This window comes from Schistosoma haematobium, chromosome ZW (genome assembly GCF_000699445.3).
Source record: "Schistosoma haematobium chromosome ZW, whole genome shotgun sequence".
Taxonomy (NCBI): domain Eukaryota; kingdom Metazoa; phylum Platyhelminthes; class Trematoda; order Strigeidida; family Schistosomatidae; genus Schistosoma; species Schistosoma haematobium.
In genome coordinates, this window is record NC_067195.1 from 1,546,081 (window position 1) to 1,570,176 (window position 24,096).

Consider the following 24,096-nt stretch of genomic DNA (forward strand, 5'->3'; position numbering starts at 1 on the left):
AACCAAAACGTGGCATCAGTACTTGAAGTCACTACTAGTCTGAGCCATGTTGGTAGATGCAGACTACTTGGTTGGGGTCCGCGTGACTATCGTAACCAATGGTTGGAGACTGTGGGTGACATGGCTCAGAATCGATCACAATGGCGTCGGTGTATACACTCCCTGTCTTCCCTTAAACTAAGAGATTAAAATCGCTTCACATCTTTCTTTCTACGAACTAATTCTTTCTTCCTATACTATATCCTTATATGCAATCTTTCTCTTATGTATTACCACCTTTGACCTAACCACTCCTATGAATCCGGTGTTCATCTTGCTGTGCTAATGAGGTATGGCAACCTGGACCGATGCACATATGTGCCTGGTCCTACGTTGTAGCTGACTGACTGACTGAAACATTAACACCGTTGGATACCGGCCGGCTCAGCGGTCTAGTTGGTTAAGCGAATGGTGCGAGACTGATAGGTCCTGGGTTCGAATCCCGCGAGGCGGGATCATGGATACGTGCTGCTGAGGAGCCATATACTGGGACGAAACGGCTGTCCAGTGCTTCCGGGTTTTCCATGGTGATCTTGCTTCAATTGACTCATGATCTCATCTGTTGAAATTGCTACAATCTCCATAAAACCCCTTCTGTTACTATCTACTAATTAGTTAATGAATCGATTACTTACTTCATTTGTATGTATATATGTACGTACATACTACGTTGTGATAGACAGCCAGAAATCAATCGATCGATCAATTCGAATATCATTTAAACTTATTTCTACAAAGGATTATCATATATTACACGTATATTTTTCTTATTGAATAAATAAACCCTTTGGTAATAAATATACTACTTATTAGTGGTGGCTAGTAGTTTTTAACGAGAAAAAAAGTCGATTATTTGATCATACAAGTAAGTTATTCTTATGAAATTGTTTTACAATCAAAGAATTTGTTAGATTTTAAGCGGTAATTTTCAACATGACAAAAGTATTGATAATAAAACATGATAAAGAAATCAAGTGGTTAGTTAGATGGATAGGAGTTGGAAGTACAGTGTAGTTACAATCTTAGTCGAACTGATATCTCAATTCAACTTCATAGTTTAAGATGTTACCGATGAGCCATTCATGTAACAAGATTATGATGAAAACAAGATTCCTAAGTGAAGGAGAGTTCCCTAACTGGAGGTATTCGGTTCTATTCCCGCTTGTGATAAAGTAGATGTATACAAATGAGAAGTACCATATAAGGACGAGATAGCTGTCCTATGCTTTCAGTTTGTCTCACGTAGATCGTTTCATGATTTCAATGAAACAGATTTCTGTGTTAAATTGTTTGTGCTTATTAGTTAATATTTATTTATTTATTTAAACGCATAAACATTGGTAAAATAAGGCACCAAATAGATATGCGCCACATAAATCATTCGATTTATGTAAGAGTTGGAATACTGCTCAGGTGCCCAAATCGAAGCAGATAGTTTTCTTATGAGGTAACACCCGGAGCCTTCGATCTAAAAGTCTGATCCATAAGGCAGTACAGCAATGTAAGGAGACACAGTCCCATGGTAGCTGGTAACCAACAATTGGTTCATACGCCATTTGTTTCCTTAGGATCCTAGAGTACATGTTCACTATCGGTTTGGAATCAGGATTTTCCAACTCCCCTAGATGAACTCTCCGTACACACCAACTCGGTTAAACCATCGGACATTCGCTTTTCATTCTCTCAATTTCATAAACAAAACCCCCAACACGAGAAGGAAGTTAAACAAACTTTTTTTTTATTTTTATTGTTTATATCAATGAATCTTCAATCTTTACACTTTTCTGTTCATCTTATCACTTTAGATTTACACGAACTTATGGCTTATGATCAAGATAATACTAAAGCATGTTTAAAATGTGGATCCAAATGTCCTGGTTTCATGAAACATTCATGGAGGTAATCAAAGTAAAAATTATATCTTTCTATTCTTTCTTATAGAATGTTATGTACACAATGTCATTGTGCATATTATGAACATGATATTGATGATTTTACTAATCAATCAATATTAGATCAATTAGATTTAAATCAATCATCATTCTATGATGAATATATGAATGCACAAAATTTGGCTAAACAATTTGGATTACATTGGTTACCTATTGGTGTTAAACCAGTAGAGGTAAGATTAGTATTATTATTATTATAATGATGTTACATATGCATACTACCTTAATGTAATAAGAAAGATAGAAATGATCAAACCAAAACGTGACTTCAATCAATGAAGTCACTGACTACTGAAATCACTCATAAACTAGGACTATTGTGAGATAGTAACTCACTGAGAACGATGATGGATGTGTTGCTCAATTTCGTGGATTGGTTGATGTTAGACATGAGCAACATTGGATTTCGGCTGGCTCAGTGGTCTAGTTGGTTAAGGGCTCACGCGTGAGACTGATAGAACCTAAGTCGGAATCTTGCGAGGAGGAATTGTGGATATGCACTACTGAGGAGTCATACAATAGGAAGAAATGGCCTTCCAGTGCTTCCAGGTTTGCCATGGTGGTTTAACTTCAACTGACTCATGATCTCAACCATTGAAAAGACTAAGATTAATTGATTCGGTAGGTATGCATTACTATAATAATTTCAGGTTGAGATGAATCAGATTCGCAGTCTTCTACTTTTAAGTGATACCATAATTTGTAATGAAAATTACTTATTAGCTACATTGATCAACTCTGTAATATTTTGCCCCCAAATGACCTGGTACTGTCGAGAGTGGGGAGAGTTAAATCTCCCTTTCGAAATGCTCTCACATTGCCACGTGCACACAAGTCCTACTCACTGCCTTCGCGCAGCATCACCATTGTTTACGAACTTGAGAGCACGAAGAGCGAATGTCCGGTGCTTTAACTGGATTAGTGGATACGGACGATCGATCCACCTAGGAGATTTGGAAAACCTTCAGTCCAAACCAATACTGTACATGGGCTCCAGGATCCTATAGGAACAAATGGTGTATGAACCAATTTTTGGTCACCAGCTACCATGGGACTGCATCCCCTAACGTTGTTCCACTGCCTTGTGGATTAGACCTTTAGGTCGAAGGCTGGGGTGTGGCCTCCTATGAAAACCATCTGCTCCTGTTTGAGCACCCGGGCACTATCCTATCCCTCACACAAATCGAATGATTTATGTGGCGCATATCTATTTGGTGCCTTCTTGTACCAATAAATAATACTGTATCTGATAAGGGCTGGTCGAAGAATGTCAATAGGATAGATTACTGAAATATATTATCATCATAGTATCTTTGTATTTGTAATGTGTAGGTCTTGACATGAACTGCATGATGACTTACAGAAAGCCGTAGCTTTTGAGATTAGTTAAGTTTATTGGGTAACCGTTGAAAATCCTTCCAAGTTGATTAAAGTCTAAAATTTAAGTTCGTGGGTTTCAGATTCAGTGGTCTGTAGGTATAGAACCTTATTATAAATAGTAAGGGTGTTTGGTTTCATTCCATGACGAGGTTACAGTAACCCGTTAATATAAATTCCCAGACTTGAACAACACAGCTAATATTTAATACCACCAAATTTTATTAGTTTCCCAGGTGATATCGATTAGTGAAGTAATACTATAATAATAATATTAAGAACAATAATAGCGGTGATGACAATAATAATAATAATATGCTTATATCTTTTTCGATCTAAGGTGAACTCATTTTTGGATAGTCTACCAAAGGATGAATTACCACGTGGTGAAGTTGCTAATCATATTAGACGTCAACGTCTCAGGAAACAAATACCATTACAAGATCGTAAACCAGCTGTAACAATTGAAGAATTATGGCATCATACAAAAGATTCAAATCCTAACTTAGAAAATGAATTAATTGAAGCGAACCGTTTTAAAAATTTTCGTAATTTTCATGATTTTGGTATTGGATTAGTGGAACATATGAATGATAAGGATGGACAGGTAATGAAAACAAAAGTTAGTTGACGAATTTGATGAAACTACAGTTAATTATAGTATAAAACAACATAAGTCCTAGCTAAGTAATGAGTTAAAGATTTCAGGAGAATCTCCGAACTTATATTAACTTCATCCTTCTTTACATAAAACACATGGCTTGACTATCATCATAATAATATTGATAGAAATTATTGTTTGATACTTGATTTCATCGAAACGGTAGTGTTGTGATCATTGACGTCCAACATAAACAAACATGCAATCCCAACTAGTTATGTGATCGGAAAGACTAAGATATTAATAAGAAACTGCAATTAGTGTCAGTGAACCACTAGGTGAACAAATCGTTGGTAGATATACATTCTACTCTTCTGACCCAGACCAAGACACGTAGGTTGAGACCTTGATTAGTTACCTAATCGATTTTCTCTGGTAGAGTATCTCGACTATAATTTCTCATCTAACACTTAACCTTGAGATAAGGTGTGAACACAAGCATTACTGATATATCTAATATATCAGTAACTAATGTCATATATCCTTCATCCTTGTTACGGATTGACAACATGACACTGGGTATTAATGTCATTATGATCACTTAACGTACGATTATCTGTAGTCTACACAAGATCAATGGTGGTTCAAATAGCTTAGTAGTAATATTATCCAGTCAGTTAGTTCTATCACAGTTACAAGAATCTTTCAAATAGGCTTAGTTTAATAAGACAGTTTATTGATTTTGAATTTCTCATAGTTAGATTATTGATTGATGTAACAATGAAGAAACCTTTACAAAAATTGTCAATTACCTTTAACCCAAATATGGTCATATACCATATAAAGATTTCATGATTGAACTTCAAAACAAAACGCCTACAATTTATTTCATTTGATAAAATTCATCAATATCAATAAACTATATGAAGTGTACTATAGTCCAGTCTCATGATCACGTATGTTAGTGGAATGGTTGAAGTTAGACACTGACATCGTTGGATCTCAGATCAGTGGTGTAGAATTTAAGCGTCAACACCCGAGACCGATAGATCCTGGTGGTCCTGGGAGATAGTCGCACAATTTCGTGGATTTGTTAAAGCTAGATATTAACATTACTGAATGCCGGCTCAGTCGTCTAGAGGTTAAGCGTTCGCATGCAAGACTGATAGGTCCATGGTTTGAGTCTCGCATGCACGATCATGGATGCGCACTGCCGAGGAGTCCCATACTAGTACGAAACAGCCGTCTAGTGTTTTCAGGTTTTCAATGATGGTCTAACATCAATCGGTTCATGATCTCGGTAATAAAAAAACAACTGAGTTTTATCTAATGTGCATATATAAAGTCACTGGGTATTTCGTTCAACTTTTTCTCTATTACTTGTCATTATTATTGAAGATGTTTTTATAAATTTACTTTTAGCCATGTACACATTGTTCGAATATAATCCATTTTGATGATTTCTGTATACGAATTAAACCAGAACATTCTTTAATAGAAGAAATGTCTAATATACCCTCAAATCATACACCAGTTTGGCATTTGAATTGTTTTCGATGTACAATATGTAATGAATATTTAGTGGATTATATATATGCTTGGTTAAATAACCAACCTTATTGTTTACGACATTATGCTCAATCAGTACGTCCACGTTGTGTGACATGTGATCATGTAAGTCATTTCCTCAAGTAAAATTGTTTACAATTATATAATTAAGGTTAACCAGTATATTTTTTGCAGAAATATTCTATTCTATGAATTGTTAAATGTTGTAATAATTTAAAAGTCTTTTTGGTAAAATATTTTTCAAGAAAATTCTTGAGTACTGTTAGAGGTATGACGGCGGTTATCGTTTTCCGGGTTCTTCTGGAAGTACCTCAGGAAATTAGATTAGAGGTGGTCTTAATGACCTAAGAGCGTGACCACAGTGCACAAGGGACAACTGCTTAAGGCTGGTCAAACACGATATTTTTATGAGTAATTTTCGTGTTAGCTCCGTACTTGTTCAGACTTTACCGCCGGAGACGGATATCCGTGGGATAAGGTGAGATGTGCATTTTTAGGGTCGATATTTTCTAATCCCATCCCTCCTTGTGGGAAGGCAGCATCGCTGTCATCCTGGTTGTCTGAAGGAAACACCTTATTACTGTCACATCTCTGTACAGTCAGCAGTACGACTTCTCCTTCGGACCTTGGGTTTGTTGCTTTTTGTCTTACCACTCTTCAACCGACCTGTTTGACATGGTAGGACTTTGAGGAACGATTGTTCCAGCCAGTATAGCTCGGTCACTTCATCACTAGAGGCAAGTCCGACCACCACGTCAAGGTAGCAACAACGGCCAGGGCAAGAAAATTAATTGTGGAATAACTGAGATAATCGAATAGATTATATATATATATATATACTCATTGTAGTTGCCGCCGAATCTCAATTAAATAGGTCATAGGACGAGATTAACTGGTTTGATACTTATGAAGTAGTATATATATATAATTGTGTACCATAAGCTGATAAATAAAGGACTCAGTTTACAAATAATGGGTTATTAGCTCTGATCACCCCATACTTAAAAGCATCCGAGTTCTATCATTACAACCAACACATGTAAAACATTGGCACTGAAGTATGTGTTAACTGGAAAGATTTCATATTCATGTGTCACATTCTGACTCATCATCAAGTGATCCTAAGATCTAGATATTAGTAATAAGAACAATATATCGCCCTTCTTTTAAGTGTAGAATATGAATCGTGCTATTTGAAATTCCAGAAATAAACATTGTTGACCCGATGTTATTATCTTGAAACAAACTGACAAGTTTATTATTCGACTGATTTTCAAAGGCCATAGATTAAGTCCTGAGAATTTGTAACTTAGTTGATGAGTAGATTAGCCACGTAACAAAATATCTAGGGTATTACCATATTCTCACGGATACTAAAACACAATTTAGGAAATACATCGGGAAACTACTTCGACACACCCATGATCGACAGATCCAACTCGATGATCTCTACCCTATTATTATATTTATGCATAATATTCACCAATCACATGTCGACATTTAAAAAAGAAGCTGTTACATTTTTATATAACAAAATTAAATCAACCAATAGTTTATAATCAGCTACTTTTCATAAAATTTTCAACCAATCAGCAGCTGAATTCTTGGACTTGGATTAAAGTATGACTAATCCAATTTATGAATTGGTTGATTAGACAACTTAATATGGTCTACCAAAAAAGGGAGAGAGAGGGGAGGGATAGATGACCATGTCATAAACAAAACTGAAATCTGATTGGTTATTGACTAACTTCATTGCACATCTTTATATATGTGTTCTATTGGATATATGTGTGTGCCTAGCCTGTCTATATTCATTGTAAATAGAATTGCTTCAATAATACAACAGTGTAGACAAGGTCATATGCTACATCTCTTATTGGTTCATTTATTTGATAGGACTCCTATTTATGGTGTGTGTGTGTGTTTGTGTCTGTGTATCAATGATCTAACCAGCTAAATACAAATTAGCCAAGTGTTCTGTTATTATAATTTTTTTCTCCATCATCGTTTATAGCTTATTTTCTCAGAAGAGTACACTAGAGCTATGGATCAAGAACATCATTCTGGTCATTTTGCTTGTCATAGTTGTGATGCATCATTAACAGGACAACGTTATATATTACGTGATGATGAACCACATTGTTTAGCTTGTTATGAAGCTAAATTTGCTAATACATGTGAACAATGTAAAGAAAAAATTGGTTGTGATTCAAAGGTTAGTTAATTTTATGAAATAATTTCAATGTATAGTTTGATTTAGTTGTTTTTTTTTTGTTGTTGGTGAAACTATCATTTATGAACGATCTTTGAGTGACGCTAAACTGACCTTGACAGTGTTAACTTATCCGAGCTCCCAATTTTGGGGAAATGGCACAAGAACCTCAAAATTTCCCCAGACCTGGAGGAATTCCCCATTATTTCCCCAAAATCCCCTTTTTAACCTTGGTCAAGGTAATTTAACTTTGGAGGTTTCCTCAGAATTCCCCAAACATTGATGAAAGTCATTTGACTTCGGGAGTTTCCCCAAACTTGGGAGCTTGGGTAATACCTAGGATCAAATAAGAGTTATAAACCAGTGTGTGAGGAATTAGAATTATGATTTACAATTGATGGTTAAGATTAGAATTTAGATTTAGGGGTTATTCATCACGAACTGATATAAGTGATAATGCCAAAACTCTATTTTGCCCAATGGATGAGTGAAGTTCGCACTTAAATCCGAGATCTGTTTGTTTATAAATTATAGTTTCACTAGATTTTTTAAAGCCATACAGTGATTACTTGTTAGTTGTGTAGAAAACTACATTGGTATTTATAGGTTACAATTTAATTTTGGAATGTCAGTCATTCTCTATAGATTGGATTGTTTTACTCATTCACTAGGCTCAGCAATTCGCACAGGCTGTAACCATGACAAAAGACGTATGAATTTATTGATTTGTTCATGATGATTTAAGGATACACAAGTGAGACTTTCATATGTTAAAATAAGACCGAATATATAGTCGTAGCTACTTTGTATTCTCTGTTAGGAATACATATATGTTTGATTATAGGGTAGAATTTTGTTTTACTTTCCCAATGTCACGTTTTAATATGTAGTTTTAATGGAATCAATTAGAAATAGTCCATCTAGTGTGGTATTTTCTTAATGCATTGTCAAAATAGTTTAGTATCATTATGTCGACATAATAAATCTACTGTTCATTAGTATATATGTCTGTTTCTTGTTAGTAAAACTTGATAGACATATATGGGGTTTTATATGACTATTCATGATAACATTTTCAGTTTTTGCCTTAGATATATTATTTTCATTTTTTTCTCGAACCACAATCTTCTTGTGGATGACAGTGCTAACCGGTATTGGAGATGGTTGGAAAAACGTTAGGGGCGGCCAAACCAAAACGTGGCATCAGTGCTTGAAGACATTAACTTCTAGTCTGAGCCATGTTGGTAGATGCAGACTACTTGGTTGAGATCCGCGTGACTATCGTAACCAATGGTTGGAGACTGGGTGACATGGCTCAGAATCTATCACAATGGCGTCGGTGTATACACTCTATCTTCCCTTAAACTAAGAGATTAAAATCACTTCATATCTTTCTTTCTACGAACTGATTCTTTCTTCCTGTACTATATCCTTATTGCAATCTTTCTTTTATATATTACCACCTCTGAATTAACTACTTTTATGAATCCGGTGTCCATCTTATTGTGTTAATGAGTGAGGTATGGCAACTTGGACCGATGCATATATGTGCCTGATTCCTACATTGTAGCTGACTGACTTAGGATGATAAAATGTTGAATCCCAAGCAATGCATATTGAATTAGCCGTTAAAAAGTAGTACTTCCGTAATGTAATGTTATTTCATAAATAAATGAAATATTCCTAATCTGTTGAAATGAAAGTTTACTTTAAAGGTTATCTTTAATGTTGACCAGGAGTTTGTACATTGATGAAACAATAGTTCACTTCGCTACTACTCATCTGTTATCAGGGGAATATAATATGTACATATTTTACTGTAAGTTAAGTTACTTTTTCATCTTTGATGAATTGTTCGGAAAGCTAAATTCGAACTCGTGGTTGTCGTTTAAAACAACTCAATCGGCTTTTATCCTAATTATTGAGGTGTTTTCTTAGCTCTTATACGAATTAAATTCTTTCGTTTTTGTAGCTTTAGTGACTCCATCATATTTCCTGGCGTACGGAGTTACATTTCTCTTTTTTTTCTGTTAAGGGAAAAGCATAACACTAGGAAGCTTTAGTTTAACTACAGCCTTGATAGCTGCGTCAATCAGCTCATCGGGAAATCCAAGCATTCATTTAGAGACTGCAACAAAATCGAACTTTGATGTAACATGCTGGATCAGTAGTTAAGGCGTTAAGCTTTTATCTACAAGTTGCAGATTTGAATCCCGCTCCATCTACTTCGGTTTGTGCAACTTAGTTTCACCTGATTTTATATTCAGGATGCTGCTCGACTCCAAGTATATGAACTTATGCCCGGCAACTGAGCTAATTTGTCATGCAATTCGCTAGTCTTCAGGATTTTTTTTCTTCCTAGAATTAATCGGTCATGTAGTTGTTTAAATTAGTCTCACTACTCTCTTTATAAACTTCACTGTACTATACTAAAGTAAAACTAGCAATGTTTATCTGTTTATTTATTTAGAAGTTCCTGGTAGCAATGGCTTTCAGTTTGAGGTTATGGTTTTTATCGCAGTAAAATCATTCTATACATTTACAGGTGAAAAATTTGTTCAGTCTTACCAAACAAGGGTGAGACTATAATTTATAGACGACCTTTGAGCGACGTTGAAGTGACCTTGAGAGTGAACAACTACTAATTAGGACTTAACGAGGGTTATAAAGCAGTTAGAATTCTCATTTACAGTTGATGGTTAGGGTTAAAAATTAGATTTACGGTTTTCATCACGAACTGACATCAGCTATAATGCCAAAACTCTATTTAGCCAAATGGATGGATGAATTCCGCGTTCAAATTCGTGACTCGTTATCTTATATCGGATTGGTTCGTCCATAAATGATAGTCTCTCCATAATAAAATCAGCTGATTGTTTAATAGTTCGAATGATAGAAAATGAGAACTCAGGATGTTAAGACAGTTGTATTGATTTTAATATATGTTTTAATCGGTATGGTGTATTATATAATTACACAGTCCAAGACCCAGTATGTTATTGTGCACTGTACGAACAAATAGATGGAGATAATTTAACAATGATTAACTAGGAGTACAGAATGAGAAGAATAGTGTTAGCTTCTATTATCTTGTAAAAAAAGTGATCATACTAACAACGCTACTGGTTGTATACTCTGGTACGGCCGAGAGTGGGGAGAGTCCGTTCTCCCTCTCTAAATGCTCTCACATGGCCACGCGTATATAACCTCTTCCAAGGAAGTCCTACTCATCGCCTTCTCGTGGCATCACTGTTGCTTAAGAAATCGAGAGAACGAAAAGCGAATGTCCGGCGCTTTAACCGAGTTGGTAGACATGGAGAGTTCACATAGGGGAGTTGGAAAACTCTCATTCCAAATCAATGGTGCACATAGGCTCCAGTATTCTGCGGGAACAAATGGCATATAAACCAATCGTTGGTCACCGGCTACCATGGGATTGCATCTCCTTACGTTGCTCCACTGCCTTGTGGATCAGACCTTCAAGTCGAAGGCTCCAGGTTTGGCCCTCTAAGAAACCACCTGCTTTGATTTGGGCACCCGGTCAGTATCACAGCCCTCACACATATCAAATGAGATCCGTGTGGCGCATATGTATTTGGTGCCTCCTTGTACGAATATCTATGTGTCAAAATAAATAAATAAATACTGTACTTTAACCGATAATTATTCTAATACTTATACAATTACATGATATTTGAGTATTGTGAACCATTTGTTAATCAAAATATTACTTAACCATATTTTTGGTATCCAACAGTGAATAATTTTCTGTAAACAAGGGTTAATACCTTTATGATGGTGGATATTGTGTAAGTGACTTTCGAATTCTTTATTTTGTAGGCGATGCTGTATTCACTTAACTGATTTTCTATACGATATATCATGTTTAATAAACTTGAGTATTTTCCATCAAAAGTGTTTTTAGTACACAAATTATATCTCGATTTAATCCAGAGTAGAATCATCACTATCCTTATCAGTTACCTGAATGATATCACTCACTAATCAATATGCTCTTCCAAGCTTCCATCTTAGATGTCAAAAATACGTTGTGAACTTGTGATATTTTACTCGATTTATAACATCATCTAGTACAGTTCATTCTGTACGATTACAATCTGTTAAAAACTTTTTACATTCTTATATGCTACTTGTACATAACTATTAGGGTATGCTAAAACCGGAAGTTGGCATTACATCACTTGTTCGGGATGCATCAGAACCTGTACGAAATGCAGTTTATACATCATCTCAACAATCAAATGTTAGATTTCATCCAAGTTGTCCAATGCCATATATTCTTGGTCCTGGTTATAGCGTCGGACAAGCATGGCAATGTGATACAATCAAGGCAGGTGAAAATCCATCAAAAGATCTATTCATCCTTCACCTAACGCCTATGATGCCAATGTTACATGGTATCGCTTTGTATCGTCGTAATCGTGCTCCCTGTGATTTTCATGTGTTTCCTTTTTTTTAATGGATATCAGTTTATTATTGTGTTGGACTATATTCCTTCTATGCACTCATTGATTTCCTCTTTTCTTCTTATCATCTACAAGAAATCAAATGTATAGCGATCATTAGTTTTTTGTTTTGTTTTTGTCACTAACTATTTGTGAGTGGGAGCAATAGAGTTTCTTATGTATAAACATGATGTTAGTTCATTCGTTTTCTTTACTACACAAACATACTTATACTTTTACTCATCTTTTTTTCTCTTTAAATTTATGTGTTCAATTGAATGCATGCTAAATTCTTAAAAAAAGAACTAGTTTAATATTTAACATTCAGCTTTCACACCACTGTTCTTTCCATTAGACGTGTTGTATTTTGCTGCATTCCAAAAGAGATTGGATCCAATCTCTTTTCATTAGTGTATTTGTTCCAATTGTGTTGTCAATCTTTAATAGAATTGACTATATTTCATAATTTAACATTATTATTTTTTTTTTGTATTTTCTCCCAGGATCTTTCATTTAAAGAAAGACATTGGCATGAGAAATGTTTCAAATGTTCTGCTTGTACTACTTCATTAGCTGATCGACCATTTGCTACAAAAGAAGAACAATTATATTGTTCTGATTGTTATGATGAACGTTTTGCTGCACGATGTGATGGTTGTCAAGGTGTATTCAAAGCTGGAATGCGTAAATATGAATATCGTGGACAACAATGGCATGAAGAATGCTTTTTATGCGTTGAATGTAAACAACCAATTGGTGCGAAAAGTTTTATTCCACGAGAAAATCAAGTTGTATGTGTACCATGTTATGAAGCGAAATATGCTCAACGTTGTACTAAATGTTCAGAAGTAGGTTTACATTCATTACTTTCCTACTCTATTATTTATTGTAATGATTACCACGACGTGCAATCCTAACCGGTGTTCGGGATGGTTGGAAGAAAGTTAGGGGTGGCCAAACCAAAACGTGGCATCAGTGCTTGAAGACATTAACTTCTAGTCTGAGCCATGTTGGTAGATGCAGGCTACTTGATTGGGGTCCGCGTGACTATCGTAACCAATGGTTGGAAACTCTTGGTGACATGGCTCAGAATCTATCACAATGGCGTCGGTGTATACACTCTATCTTCCCTTAAACTAAGAGATTAAAATCACTTCATATCTTTCTTTCTACGAACTGATTCTTTCTTCCTGTACTATATCCTTATTGCAATCTTTCTTTTATATATTACCACCTCTGAATTACCTACTTTTATGAATCCGGTGTTCATCTTGTTGTGTTAATGAGGTATGGCAACTTGAACGGATGCATATATGTGCCTGGTTCCTACGTTGTAGCTGACTGACTGAATGATGAATAGTTTGGAAAAACTAGTGGTTTTATGTTTTTGTTTTGTCATTTTAGAAAATTTCATAAAATTTTATTCGCTAAATATCAATAATAACTACATGGAAAACAGGATAAAATTGTGTGGTTTTCCAGCTAAAGGTTCATTGAATATTAGAAGACACTGACACATCATGATTAAGTCATATGACTTTCAACCAATAGGTTGTAGGTTCGAACACCATAAATCTGTACTTGGTAAATGGTTTTTTTTTATGGAAAGAAAGCAAAGTTCGTTCATTCTTTATCTTGCTTACCATCGTCTGGTTAATATCATTCTTAATTTCCAATCGTTCGATCACATTGCTCCTTTTGAAATGTATTTCTTGTGTTTAGATTTTAATTGTCGTTTATATAGTTCCTCATTCTGTTTTTTTTTATCTCAGCCATACCTAATCTAAAACAAGGGACACGAGCTGTTCCTGATGGATCATTTTCGGAGATCGAATTGACTGGGACAATAACTAAAATCTAGGGAGTGAATGTGATCCCATCTGACCGGTCTCGATCCCTGATTGTCTAAGTTATAAGAGGGGACAAAAATAGTAAATAAATTGACGAGTACAGTATCTAAAACATTAGCCTTAATAATTATCCAATGTTTAACTGAAGCTGTTGAAGAACAATCTCGAGAAAACCAAACGGGTTTCAGGCTTGAGTGTAAATATATATATCGACCCTTTGTCAGGTTCTAGAACTTAGCCATACTTAACATCGTTTACTTTTGTTGATTTTCTCCGACTATATTCATCAAAACAATGTTCATTTCAATGATAAATGACATATGTCAATCTCTTAATGTCTAATATTTCCGTTTTTTATGTATGATTTTCGTCTGACTTGTAGTAACTGGGTTCATTCAACTCTCTTATTTATTTATTTATTTATTTATTTATTTGAACACATAAATATTAGTACAAGAGGGCACCGAATACATGTGCGCCATACAAAACAATGGGAATTTGAAGAGAAGGAAAAAAAAGTAAGGAGCGTTAAAGAAAAAAAAGAAGAAAAATAACGTACAGATTAGTGTAAGGTAGTGTAATAATAATAATGAGGGAAACAAAAAGGTACAACCAAAAGAATTCTTTCAGTTAAGGAAGACACAACCACTTTTTATGAAGAAAGTAAAAGAAGGTTACAGCAGGATCGCCACTGGCTTCTATTCTCAGCCATATCTGATAACGTCTCTAGCCACTGTGTTGCACCATCTCTTGGATTCTAGCAAGAGAGTCGTGAAGGACCAACACAAGCCAGTCCATTGCAGCTTTCTTTCATACCACGACACCATGTCATACACTGACCACCTCTCCGCTTCTTCCAACCAGTCCCAAAGTCGGCAAATAATGCACGACGTGGAATTCTCTGGGACGACATTCGTAGAACATATCCAAGCCACTGAAGTTGGTGTTTCGAGATGGTGACACCAATTGCATTATCGTCTCTGTACCCGAACACACGTTGCCGAACCTCTGCATTACTAACATGATGTTGCCACTGTATGTCAACAATCCTTCGGAGACAACGAAGATCGAACACAGAATGTCGTCTAACGTCCTCAACTCGATAGGCCAGGTTTCACAAGCATAGAGCAAAACTGCTCTCACCGACGCATTGTAGATCCGACCTTTTACAGACAGACTGACATCACAAAGGCACCCAGATTGGCATAAGCCGCTCTGGTTTTCATTATACGTGCATTGATCTCATCACTCACGCCACCACCAGCACTTATGCAACTACCCAGATACATGAACTTCTCGACCACTTCTATCTGCTCACCATCCAGGGTCAGTACAGGATTAGAATCCTGCCAGTCTTGTAGAAGTACTTTGCACTTCGAAGGTGAAAAGCACATACCATACCTACGGACACTGATTGCCAACTGACTAAGTGCGGATTGCATGGCTTCAGGATTATCGCACAGTAAGACAATATTATTCGCATACTCAAGGTCGAAAAGTCTTTCTCCAGGCAACAGATCTACACCGCCATTACTTACATTCATCAGAGCTGTTTCTACAATGTCATCGATGGCAAAGTCGAAGAGGAATGGTGAGATTGGGCAACGCTGTCTAACCCTACTTCTCGAATGGAACAATGGAGAGAGGTGGTTGTATGTCCTCACTCTACCTGAGGTGTTTGCATATAGGGCCTTTAGGATGTTAATAAACTTCTCAGGCACACCCTTCTTCAATAGACAATCCCAGAGAACAGTCCGATCCAACGAATCGAAGGCAGCCCTAATGTCAACTCTCTAAATAAAACATTTTGCCCATTTATACTCTAATTTAAAACGAACAACTTTTCTTTACCAAAAAGTATTTATTGGCATTAAACTTGAAAATTTCAGTCGTGTTTTTTTTTCTTTAAAAAAAATAAGTGACATTTTTTTTAAATGTCTGCATGTTGTTACTACATATATATATTACCAGGTTATACGTCGTGGTGGAGTTACATACAAAGGGAATCCATGGCATAAAGAATGTTTCACTTGTACTAGTTGTTCTAAACAATTAGCAGGATTAAAATTCACTTCTAAAGATGAACAACCATATTGTGCTGATTGTTATGGTGAATTATTTGCTAAAAAATGTACAAAATGTACCAAACCAATTACTGGTAAAGTTCCTTTTTTTGTTTGTTTGTTTGTTTGCTCTTGTTTTTTATAAAAGAAAAGTATTTTTATCCTATTTTTTTAAAATTTTGTCTTCTTTATATTCGTTAGTCAGTCAGCAACAACGTAGAACTTCGTACGTACGTCCATCAGTTCGAGTTGCCATACCACATTAGCACAAAGACGCAGTTGTTGATTCAAATCCCATAGTGGTAGAGGCGGAAAGATTAGGGTTCCAAGATGTTATTTAAAGAGTATAATCCAGTGAGATAAATTTGGAAAGAGGAAAAAAAGAGACAAGAAGGATTCAAATAGAGCAAGAACAAACATTGATGCAGAATAGTATGAATTCATATTATTTCGAGGTTTCTCGTCAGCTGCTTACAAACCAAAATTGTGATAGAATTTTTACATGGAGATAGTGTGAAACAATTGACATAAATGAGTGTAAATAACTTGATTACAATAATAACTATATATATATGCTAGAAACAGGTCAGAGGTCAAAAGAGGGGGGTTAATCCAGGGTGGGTGGTGTAATAATTTAGGATTCAGGAGATTAGAATTTGAGAGAACACAAAGAGTGTATACATCTGTTAAGATTTTTCAATCCATTTGGAAAATATTTATTTTCATTAAGTGTATTGATTAGAAAAATTGTAAGATTATTAGTTCGCCATGATTTGTTTATTTAAACATATAAATCATTCGATTCATTTGAGGGCTGGGATACTGCCCGGGTAGTCAAACCAAAGCAGTTGGTTTTATTAGAGGGACACACCCGAAGACTTCGACCGAAAGGTCTAATCCACAAGGTAGTGGAAGAACGTCAGGAGATGCAGACCCATGGTAGCCGGTGACCAACGATTGTTTCATACGCCATCTGTTCCTTCAGGATCCTGGAGCCTATGTACTACACCATTGGTTTGGGATCAGGGTTTTCCAGCTCCCCTAGATGGATCCTCCATGTCCACTAACCTGGTTAAAGCTTCGGACAATCGCTTTTCGTCTTCTCAATTTCGTAAACGAGAGTAATGCCACGAGAAGGCAGTGAGTAGAACTTCCCTGTCAGTGATTGTATGCACATGGGCATGTGAGAGCACTATGAGAGGGAGAGCGGACTCTTCCCATTCTTGGTCGTACCAGGGCATTTGAGGGCAGTTCACCATGAAGATGACTTGAAAAGAAATCTGTTAGTTAATTAGTTAGTTATTAATATTTTTTTGATTATATATAACTCAGTTATTGTAAATATAGAATTTCTTTTCTAGCATCATGTCTACTCTCCTAAAAAAAAGAAAAAGAAATTGATCCCTACTATCTATCGATACAGATTAGATTATGTCTTGATGGTATTAACAATTAAACTAATCGACAACTAGTGCTGGATTAACTAAATTGGATACGGTAGTATTAAAACACAGATTTTAGTGTTTATTTTGGTAGGTGAAGGGAAGGAGTGTTTGTTGAAACTTGACAGGAGAATATGAATATGAAGTGTTTATTTGTTTCTATGTCTGTGTTGTTTGATGTGTCTGTCTTCAAGTAGCCAGAAAAAGAGTATCTCTCAGTGTTATGACTCGGAATCGTTCATAACGGGGTAGATACATTCACGTTTCATCATTTTGTCTATGTTTCATTCAAATCAAGTGGTTAAGTGTTCGCGCTCAATACAAATTCTTGCGTTTGATTCCCGGTTGAGGAATCGTAGATATGCACTGCTGTAGAGTCCTAAAGTAAGATGAATCGTCTATCCAATGCTTCCCGACCGTTGTTGCTACCTTGATGTGGTGGTCGGGCTTGCCTATCGTGATGAAGCAATCGAGCTACACTGGCTGGAACAATCGTTCCTCAAGGTCTCACCATGCCAGACAGGTCGGTTGAAGAGCGGTAAAACTAAAAGCAACAAACCTAAGGTTCGAAGGAGAAGTCGTACTGCTGACTGTACAGAGATGTGACAGTAATAAGGTGTTTCCTTCAGACAACCAGGATGACAGCGATGCTGCCTTCCCACAAGGAGGGATGGGATTAGAAAAGGTCGACCCTAAAAATGCACACCTTACCTTATCTCACGGATATCCGTTTCCGGCGGTAAGGTCTGAACAAGTACGGAGCTAACACAGAAATTACTCATGAAAATGTCATGTGTGACCGACCTCAATCAGTTGTCCCTTGTGCACTGTGGTCACGCTCTTAGGTCATTAAGACCACCTCTAATCTAATTTCCTGAGGTACTTCCAGAAGAACCCTTCTACGGTGTGGGCAACCGAGAAACGATAACCGCCCTCATACTTCAAACAGCACTCAAGACCACTGTATTCATAATCAACTTCCCTCTTCTGTCCAATGCTTTTGGATTTTCAACGGTCTAACTTCAATATGTTTGTGATTTCAATCTCCACAAGCTTATACTGGTAGATGAGATTTATTGAATAATTTTACTTGTTTGTGTCACATGATAGATGATGTTCATCCATGTTTCTTAAATTTGTTAGAATGATTTTTAACCCAATCAAAAACTTTCTAAATAGTATTGATTTTTTTAAAAAGTAAGAGGAATATCTGTAGCTGAGGATGAAAATTCGATAGGTGTTTGACTTTCCAAGCCCCCAAATGCCATGGTACGGCCAAGATTGGGGAGAGTCCACTCTCCCTCTCGAAATGCTCTCACATGGCCACGCGTATATAGCCTCTGCCAAGGAAGTTCTACTCAATGCCTTCTCGTGGCATTACTGTTGTTTACGAAATTGAGAGGACGAAGAGCGATTGTCTGAAGCTTTAACCGGATTCCGAACCAATGCTGCACATGGGCCCCAGGATCCTAAAGGAACAAATGGCGTATGAACCAATTGTTGGTCACCGGCTACCATGGGATTGCATCTCCTTACGTTGCTCCACTGCCTTGTGGATCAGGCCTTCAGGTCGAAGGCTTGGGATGTGGGATCTTCTAAGAAAACCACCTGCTTCGGTTAAGACACCCGGTCAGTATCACAGCCGTCACACATATCGAATGAGATTTGTGTGGCACATATGTATTTGGTGCCTCCTTGTATGAATATCTATGTGTTAAAATAAATAGATAAATAATTCTAAGCCGTATCATCCAGCTCAGAGAACATAACACTTTCAAGAATAATTGGCATCAATTTCCCTTTTATTTGACTTGAAGAATACATAGTTACACCAGTTCTTAAATAAACGTTGTTTTTTGTTTGTTCGATCAAGCTAACGTTACCAACTTTTGTTTTGATATGATATTGATTGTACCCATGTTATGTAAAACATATTTCTTACCGATTTTTTTTTTTGAAATTTAGGATTTGGTGGTTGTAAATTTATTTCATTTGAAGATCGTCATTGGCATTCAGAATGTTTTCTATGTGGAAAATGTAATTGTAATTTAGTCGGTAGAGGTTTTCTTACCAGTGATGATATGATTATGTGTTCTGAATGTGGTCGTTAACTTCAACAAACACTTCAAAGAAGAGGAAGAAGAAGAATGATTAAAAAAGAAACAAGCAGCAGCAGCAGTTATATATATATCTAGTCAAAAGTGCGTGATTCATTCATTTGTTCATTCATTCGTTCGTTCGTTCTTTCTTTCTTTATTCCGCTTTATGATATCAATTTGTTTTGTTTTGTGTTTTGTTCTATTTGTTTGTTGGTTAAAATAGTCAAATCTTCTTAGCTAATTCATTCTAATATGTTCACAATGCATTTATTATATACATATATAGACATAAGATTTTCTTTTTGAACCATGACTTCAAATGATCCATTAACATAGAATGATAAACAGAACTATTCATTGTTGATCATAAAGAAATGAATTCATTATGGAATATATTCTATTCTAGTCTTTATTCATCCCCAATCCTTCAAATATATTGATTTATTTTTTTTTTGTACTGTTTTTTTTTGTTTTGTTTGTTTATGATGTTCACAAATTGTCTTCCTTGTTCACATCTATTCATTCAAATGAATGCATATATATATACATCATTATTAGCATATAAACTAATTATCTTTCACATTTAATAGTAATTTAACTTTTGTAGTTTACAGTTCTATAGTTTTCTTTGATATATTTTATGATTTGTCTCTGTGTGTGTGTGTGTGTACGTGCATGGCATAAGTGTTTAGATTTTCTCTTTAGAACTGCTTCATCACTTATTTACTCGTAGGTATATTCCTACTGTTGTTATACATCAAGAGATTTGGGAGTTGGGCGGGGGGAGGGGTTGAGCTTTCTTGAAAATGTATGGAATGTTGAGTTACCAAGTTGTCCTTTCTCTCTCTTTCTCTCTATCTGGCGCTATTTCCTCTTTTCCACATGACGTATATCATTTAAAAAGAAATTCAATCCTTGTAATTGAAACTTACTTCTGTTCATGTGTATGAGATTTGACAACAACTATGAACGTCATTAGACATTATCAAACGATTCACTGTCTATTATTCTAGAGTTATACATTCATTACCTTTATTTATTGTAAACATAACAACTATTCTAGGTATTTTATGAATATTATTGATTTCAACCAGTTTAACATGTGTGCTCTCATTTCCGATTTCACACACATAACACACACAGATCATCTTTCTCATTTTGAAACTCATTTCCATGTTGTGTTTTTCTTTCTTTCTTTTTTCATTTGCATGTAAAATTTGTTTTTATTAGATAATGCAGCGATTACATCTTCAGTACTTACATTATTGAGTATTGGAATTCATGCATAGAACATATGAATTGTGTGTGTGTGTGTGTGTGCGTTCCAATATATTCATCATTAATTTATCTTTTGAACTACCTTAATTATTTGTCTTGTTTACTTTTTGTTGTTTTGGTTTAATACTGTTAGTCTGTATTTAGTTGCGTTGTGCAAGTGTGAAGTAGAAGAGATGGATTAAGAGACGAGTGTTTTCTGTCCTATTGTGTATTCAGATTAGATGGTGGTTGGAGGTAGTCGACAGGAAACCCTGGACCCGGGTTTCGTGCTACTTGGCACTCGTCATCAAGGTGTACCTGTAATCTTGAAGGAACTGGTGCTCCCTGGCGGATTCGATCTCGTGTCACCCAGCTTCACAGTCAGGGACCCTACCACTGAGCTATCGGAGCCGCGACCAACTTCCTGTAGGACTGAGATGTGTATTCATTACGAAATGAAAAAGGAAATGAACAGTTTATCAACCTGTTGTATATTTAAACCTTAAGCGCTAGTCTCGAGTTATGAAGATCCTAGGTTCATGAATGCGTATTACTGAGGAGTTTGTCCGAAAAATACGCGAAGTTAAAGAAATTTCTTTTACGTAATTTATGGTACATTAATTGTTCCTTTCACGAATACTGCCAGTTTGTGACAATACACTTGCTCCACCTCCATTTTAATTACTCAAAAAATCTTTAGGAGTTAAACTTTTCAGATGTTTCATATATTCATATCGTTCTAGTAACAACCTCGTGTGACCGGTTTACATTTTGGAAACAAACAGAAATCACCGACCAATAGAAGAGATTGTTTAGAGTGGTTATCAGATTACGAAACAAACTGATGAGTGATCATAGTAGAATATGCAGGCGCATTGTCTCGATGCAGTGGTCGGTGTGCATCATTCTTCAAACACAATTTGTTATCAATGACACTAGTTGAATTTCGTATATTTTCATCACATAAATTACGTGCTAATCCGGCCCAAACGTTCACGAAAGTTAAATAAAGAGAATTAAACTATCTCACTGAAGTAGATTCATTTTTTAATGAAATAAAAAAAGTCACATAACAATTGATCAGTCATAACACAACGTAGGACCTGGCACATATGTGTATCGGCTTAGGAGGTCCTCAATACAATTTGTATAACTCTGAAGAATATAATTTCATGTTAAGATGTTTTTTGAGATTAGGGACAATCATAGAAAGGTTCGTTTCCCCATATGAGATGAGATTTCCAATGAACGAAACTTAATTTTAATAGTTGTTTGACTAGTCGTTAACTAACGTTTGCCACTGTCATTTGGGAGATATCTGATTGACTATCGATGTATAAATTGTCTATTATTATTAAGTGTATACATAAATATATCTACTTAGAGTGATTTGAGAGGATAAATTTGTTTCATTTTTCAATTTCAGTTAGGATTTTTTTTCTAATCTGATTATAATCTTCCGGTTATTGATGATGTTGTTCAGGACTATGAGAGTAAAGAGGTTCGTATTTAAACCGACCGTCTCAGGTAACATAAGTCTCAATCTGAACTGCAAATCTTTTTCGCCATTTCATAATGATATAAATCTACTTATCGTAATCGCTCAAAAAACTTAACGTCATCAGTTTATCACCCGTTGGCTCCTGAGTATACACTGCCAATATAGATTTATCTAATCGATCTTGAGGGGTCACTGATGTTTACAGTGAGAATAGGACTTATGGGCTCCGTCATTATGGCGTTACAATTACAGAGATGCCACTAAGTTACTCTATCTGAGAATAACCCTCTACACGACTGAGTTATTCACGTTAATCGATGTACTGTTGTTTAATCGTTAGTGTTGCTGATTGAACCCAATCGAATAAGTAATGTGTCTATTAATCTAAGTGTTCCATCATACCTGTAATAAGTACTTACTCTTGTTAACCCTCATGAAGGAAGGCTGCCTACCAATATTCCCATCAAACTTTATCGTGAAAAGTCCTTCTAAGTTCTTACCAGTTGATATTCATTATTTACATGTCTGCTCCCGATTACCGACGCAATGTGTTCCTTGGTCTTCCGTTTCCCTTTACGATTCCAAGTTAAGGTTTGCTTTGTGATAAACTTTGATTTCCGTAATATATGTCCTATTCACTTCCAACGTCTTTTCCTAATTTCCTCTTCAGATAGAGGATGGTTTGTTATCTTCCCCAGTAGCCTGTTGCTGATGCTATCTGGTCGACGGATATTGAGTAGACAACTTTATAAATGCTCGCACTTTTTGATGATGGTTGTGGTATTTCTCCAAGTTTCAGCTCCATACAGTAGAACTGTTTTGATGTTCGTATCGAATATTCTGACTTAGATATTGTTTGACAGTTGTTTTGAGTTTTGTATGTTCATCAACTGTAGGAATACCGCCTTGATTTGCCAATCCGTGCCTTAACATCTGCATTAGATCTTCTTTGTTCATCGGTGATGCTGCCGAAGTACGTGAAAGATTCCATCTCTTCCAGAGTTTCTCCATCAAGTGTGTTTGGGTTGGTGTTCTCTATGTTGTATTTGAGGATGCTGGTTTTTCCGTTGTGTATGTTGAGGCTTACTGATTCAAAGGCTGTTGCTACACTGGTTGTCTTCAATTACATTTGTTGGTAGGTATGGAATAGTAGATCTAGGTCATCTACGAAGTCCAAATCGTCTAGTTGAACACAAGCTTTCCATTGTATTGCGTGCCTTCCCTCCGATGTGACTGTCTTTATAGCCTAGTCGACCACCAGAAGAAACAGAAGGAGTGAGAGTAAGCAGCCATGTCTCACTCCGGTCCTCACTTGCAATGCACCTGTCAGCTGTCCCCAACTCACGACTATGCAGTATAGTCCGTCGTGTGAATTCCGAATGATTTTGAAGATTTTCTCAACTACACCATCGTGCCAAAGAACGTCCCATAAGGTTCTCCTATACACATTGTCAAATGCATTCTCATAGTCGAGGGAGTTGATGTATAGTGACAAATTGAATTCAGTTGAGTGATCAACGATGATCCATAGTGTCACGATTTTGTCTGTACACGACTGATCCCTACGGAATACAGCCTGTTGATCTCAAAGTTAAGTGTCTACTGAATCTTTCATCCGGTTCAGTAACACTCTGTCGAAAACCTTTCCTGGTACTGACAGTAGTG

At 36.1% G+C, this 24,096-nt stretch overlaps 1 protein-coding gene across 1 annotated transcript; it reads left to right on the forward strand.

Annotated features, from left to right (window-relative positions):
* Positions 1 to 748: 748 nt before the first annotated feature.
* FHL2_1 (Four and a half LIM domains protein 2) lies at positions 749 to 22,047 on the forward strand. Its single transcript, XM_051210161.1, has 9 exons — positions 749 to 904; positions 1,845 to 1,938; positions 1,981 to 2,164; positions 3,709 to 3,975; positions 5,392 to 5,643; positions 7,556 to 7,756; positions 12,723 to 13,067; positions 16,041 to 16,227; positions 19,540 to 22,047. Exons 2-9 carry the CDS (start codon positions 1,859 to 1,861, stop codon positions 19,683 to 19,685), a joined length of 1,662 nt encoding a protein of 553 aa, XP_051070127.1. The 5' UTR covers positions 749 to 904; positions 1,845 to 1,858; the 3' UTR covers positions 19,686 to 22,047.
* The last annotated feature ends 2,049 nt before the right edge of the window (positions 22,048 to 24,096 follow it).

Coding starts and splice junctions, on each gene's coding strand:
- FHL2_1 (XM_051210161.1), top strand. CDS start 1,859: ATGGCTTATGATCAAGATAATACTAAAGCATGTTTAAAATGTGGATCC. Junction 1,939..1,980: donor TTCATGAAACATTCATGGAG/GTAATCAAAGTA, acceptor TCTTTCTTATAG/AATGTTATGTACACAATGTC. Junction 7,757..12,722: donor AAATTGGTTGTGATTCAAAG/GTTAGTTAATTT, acceptor ATTTTCTCCCAG/GATCTTTCATTTAAAGAAAG.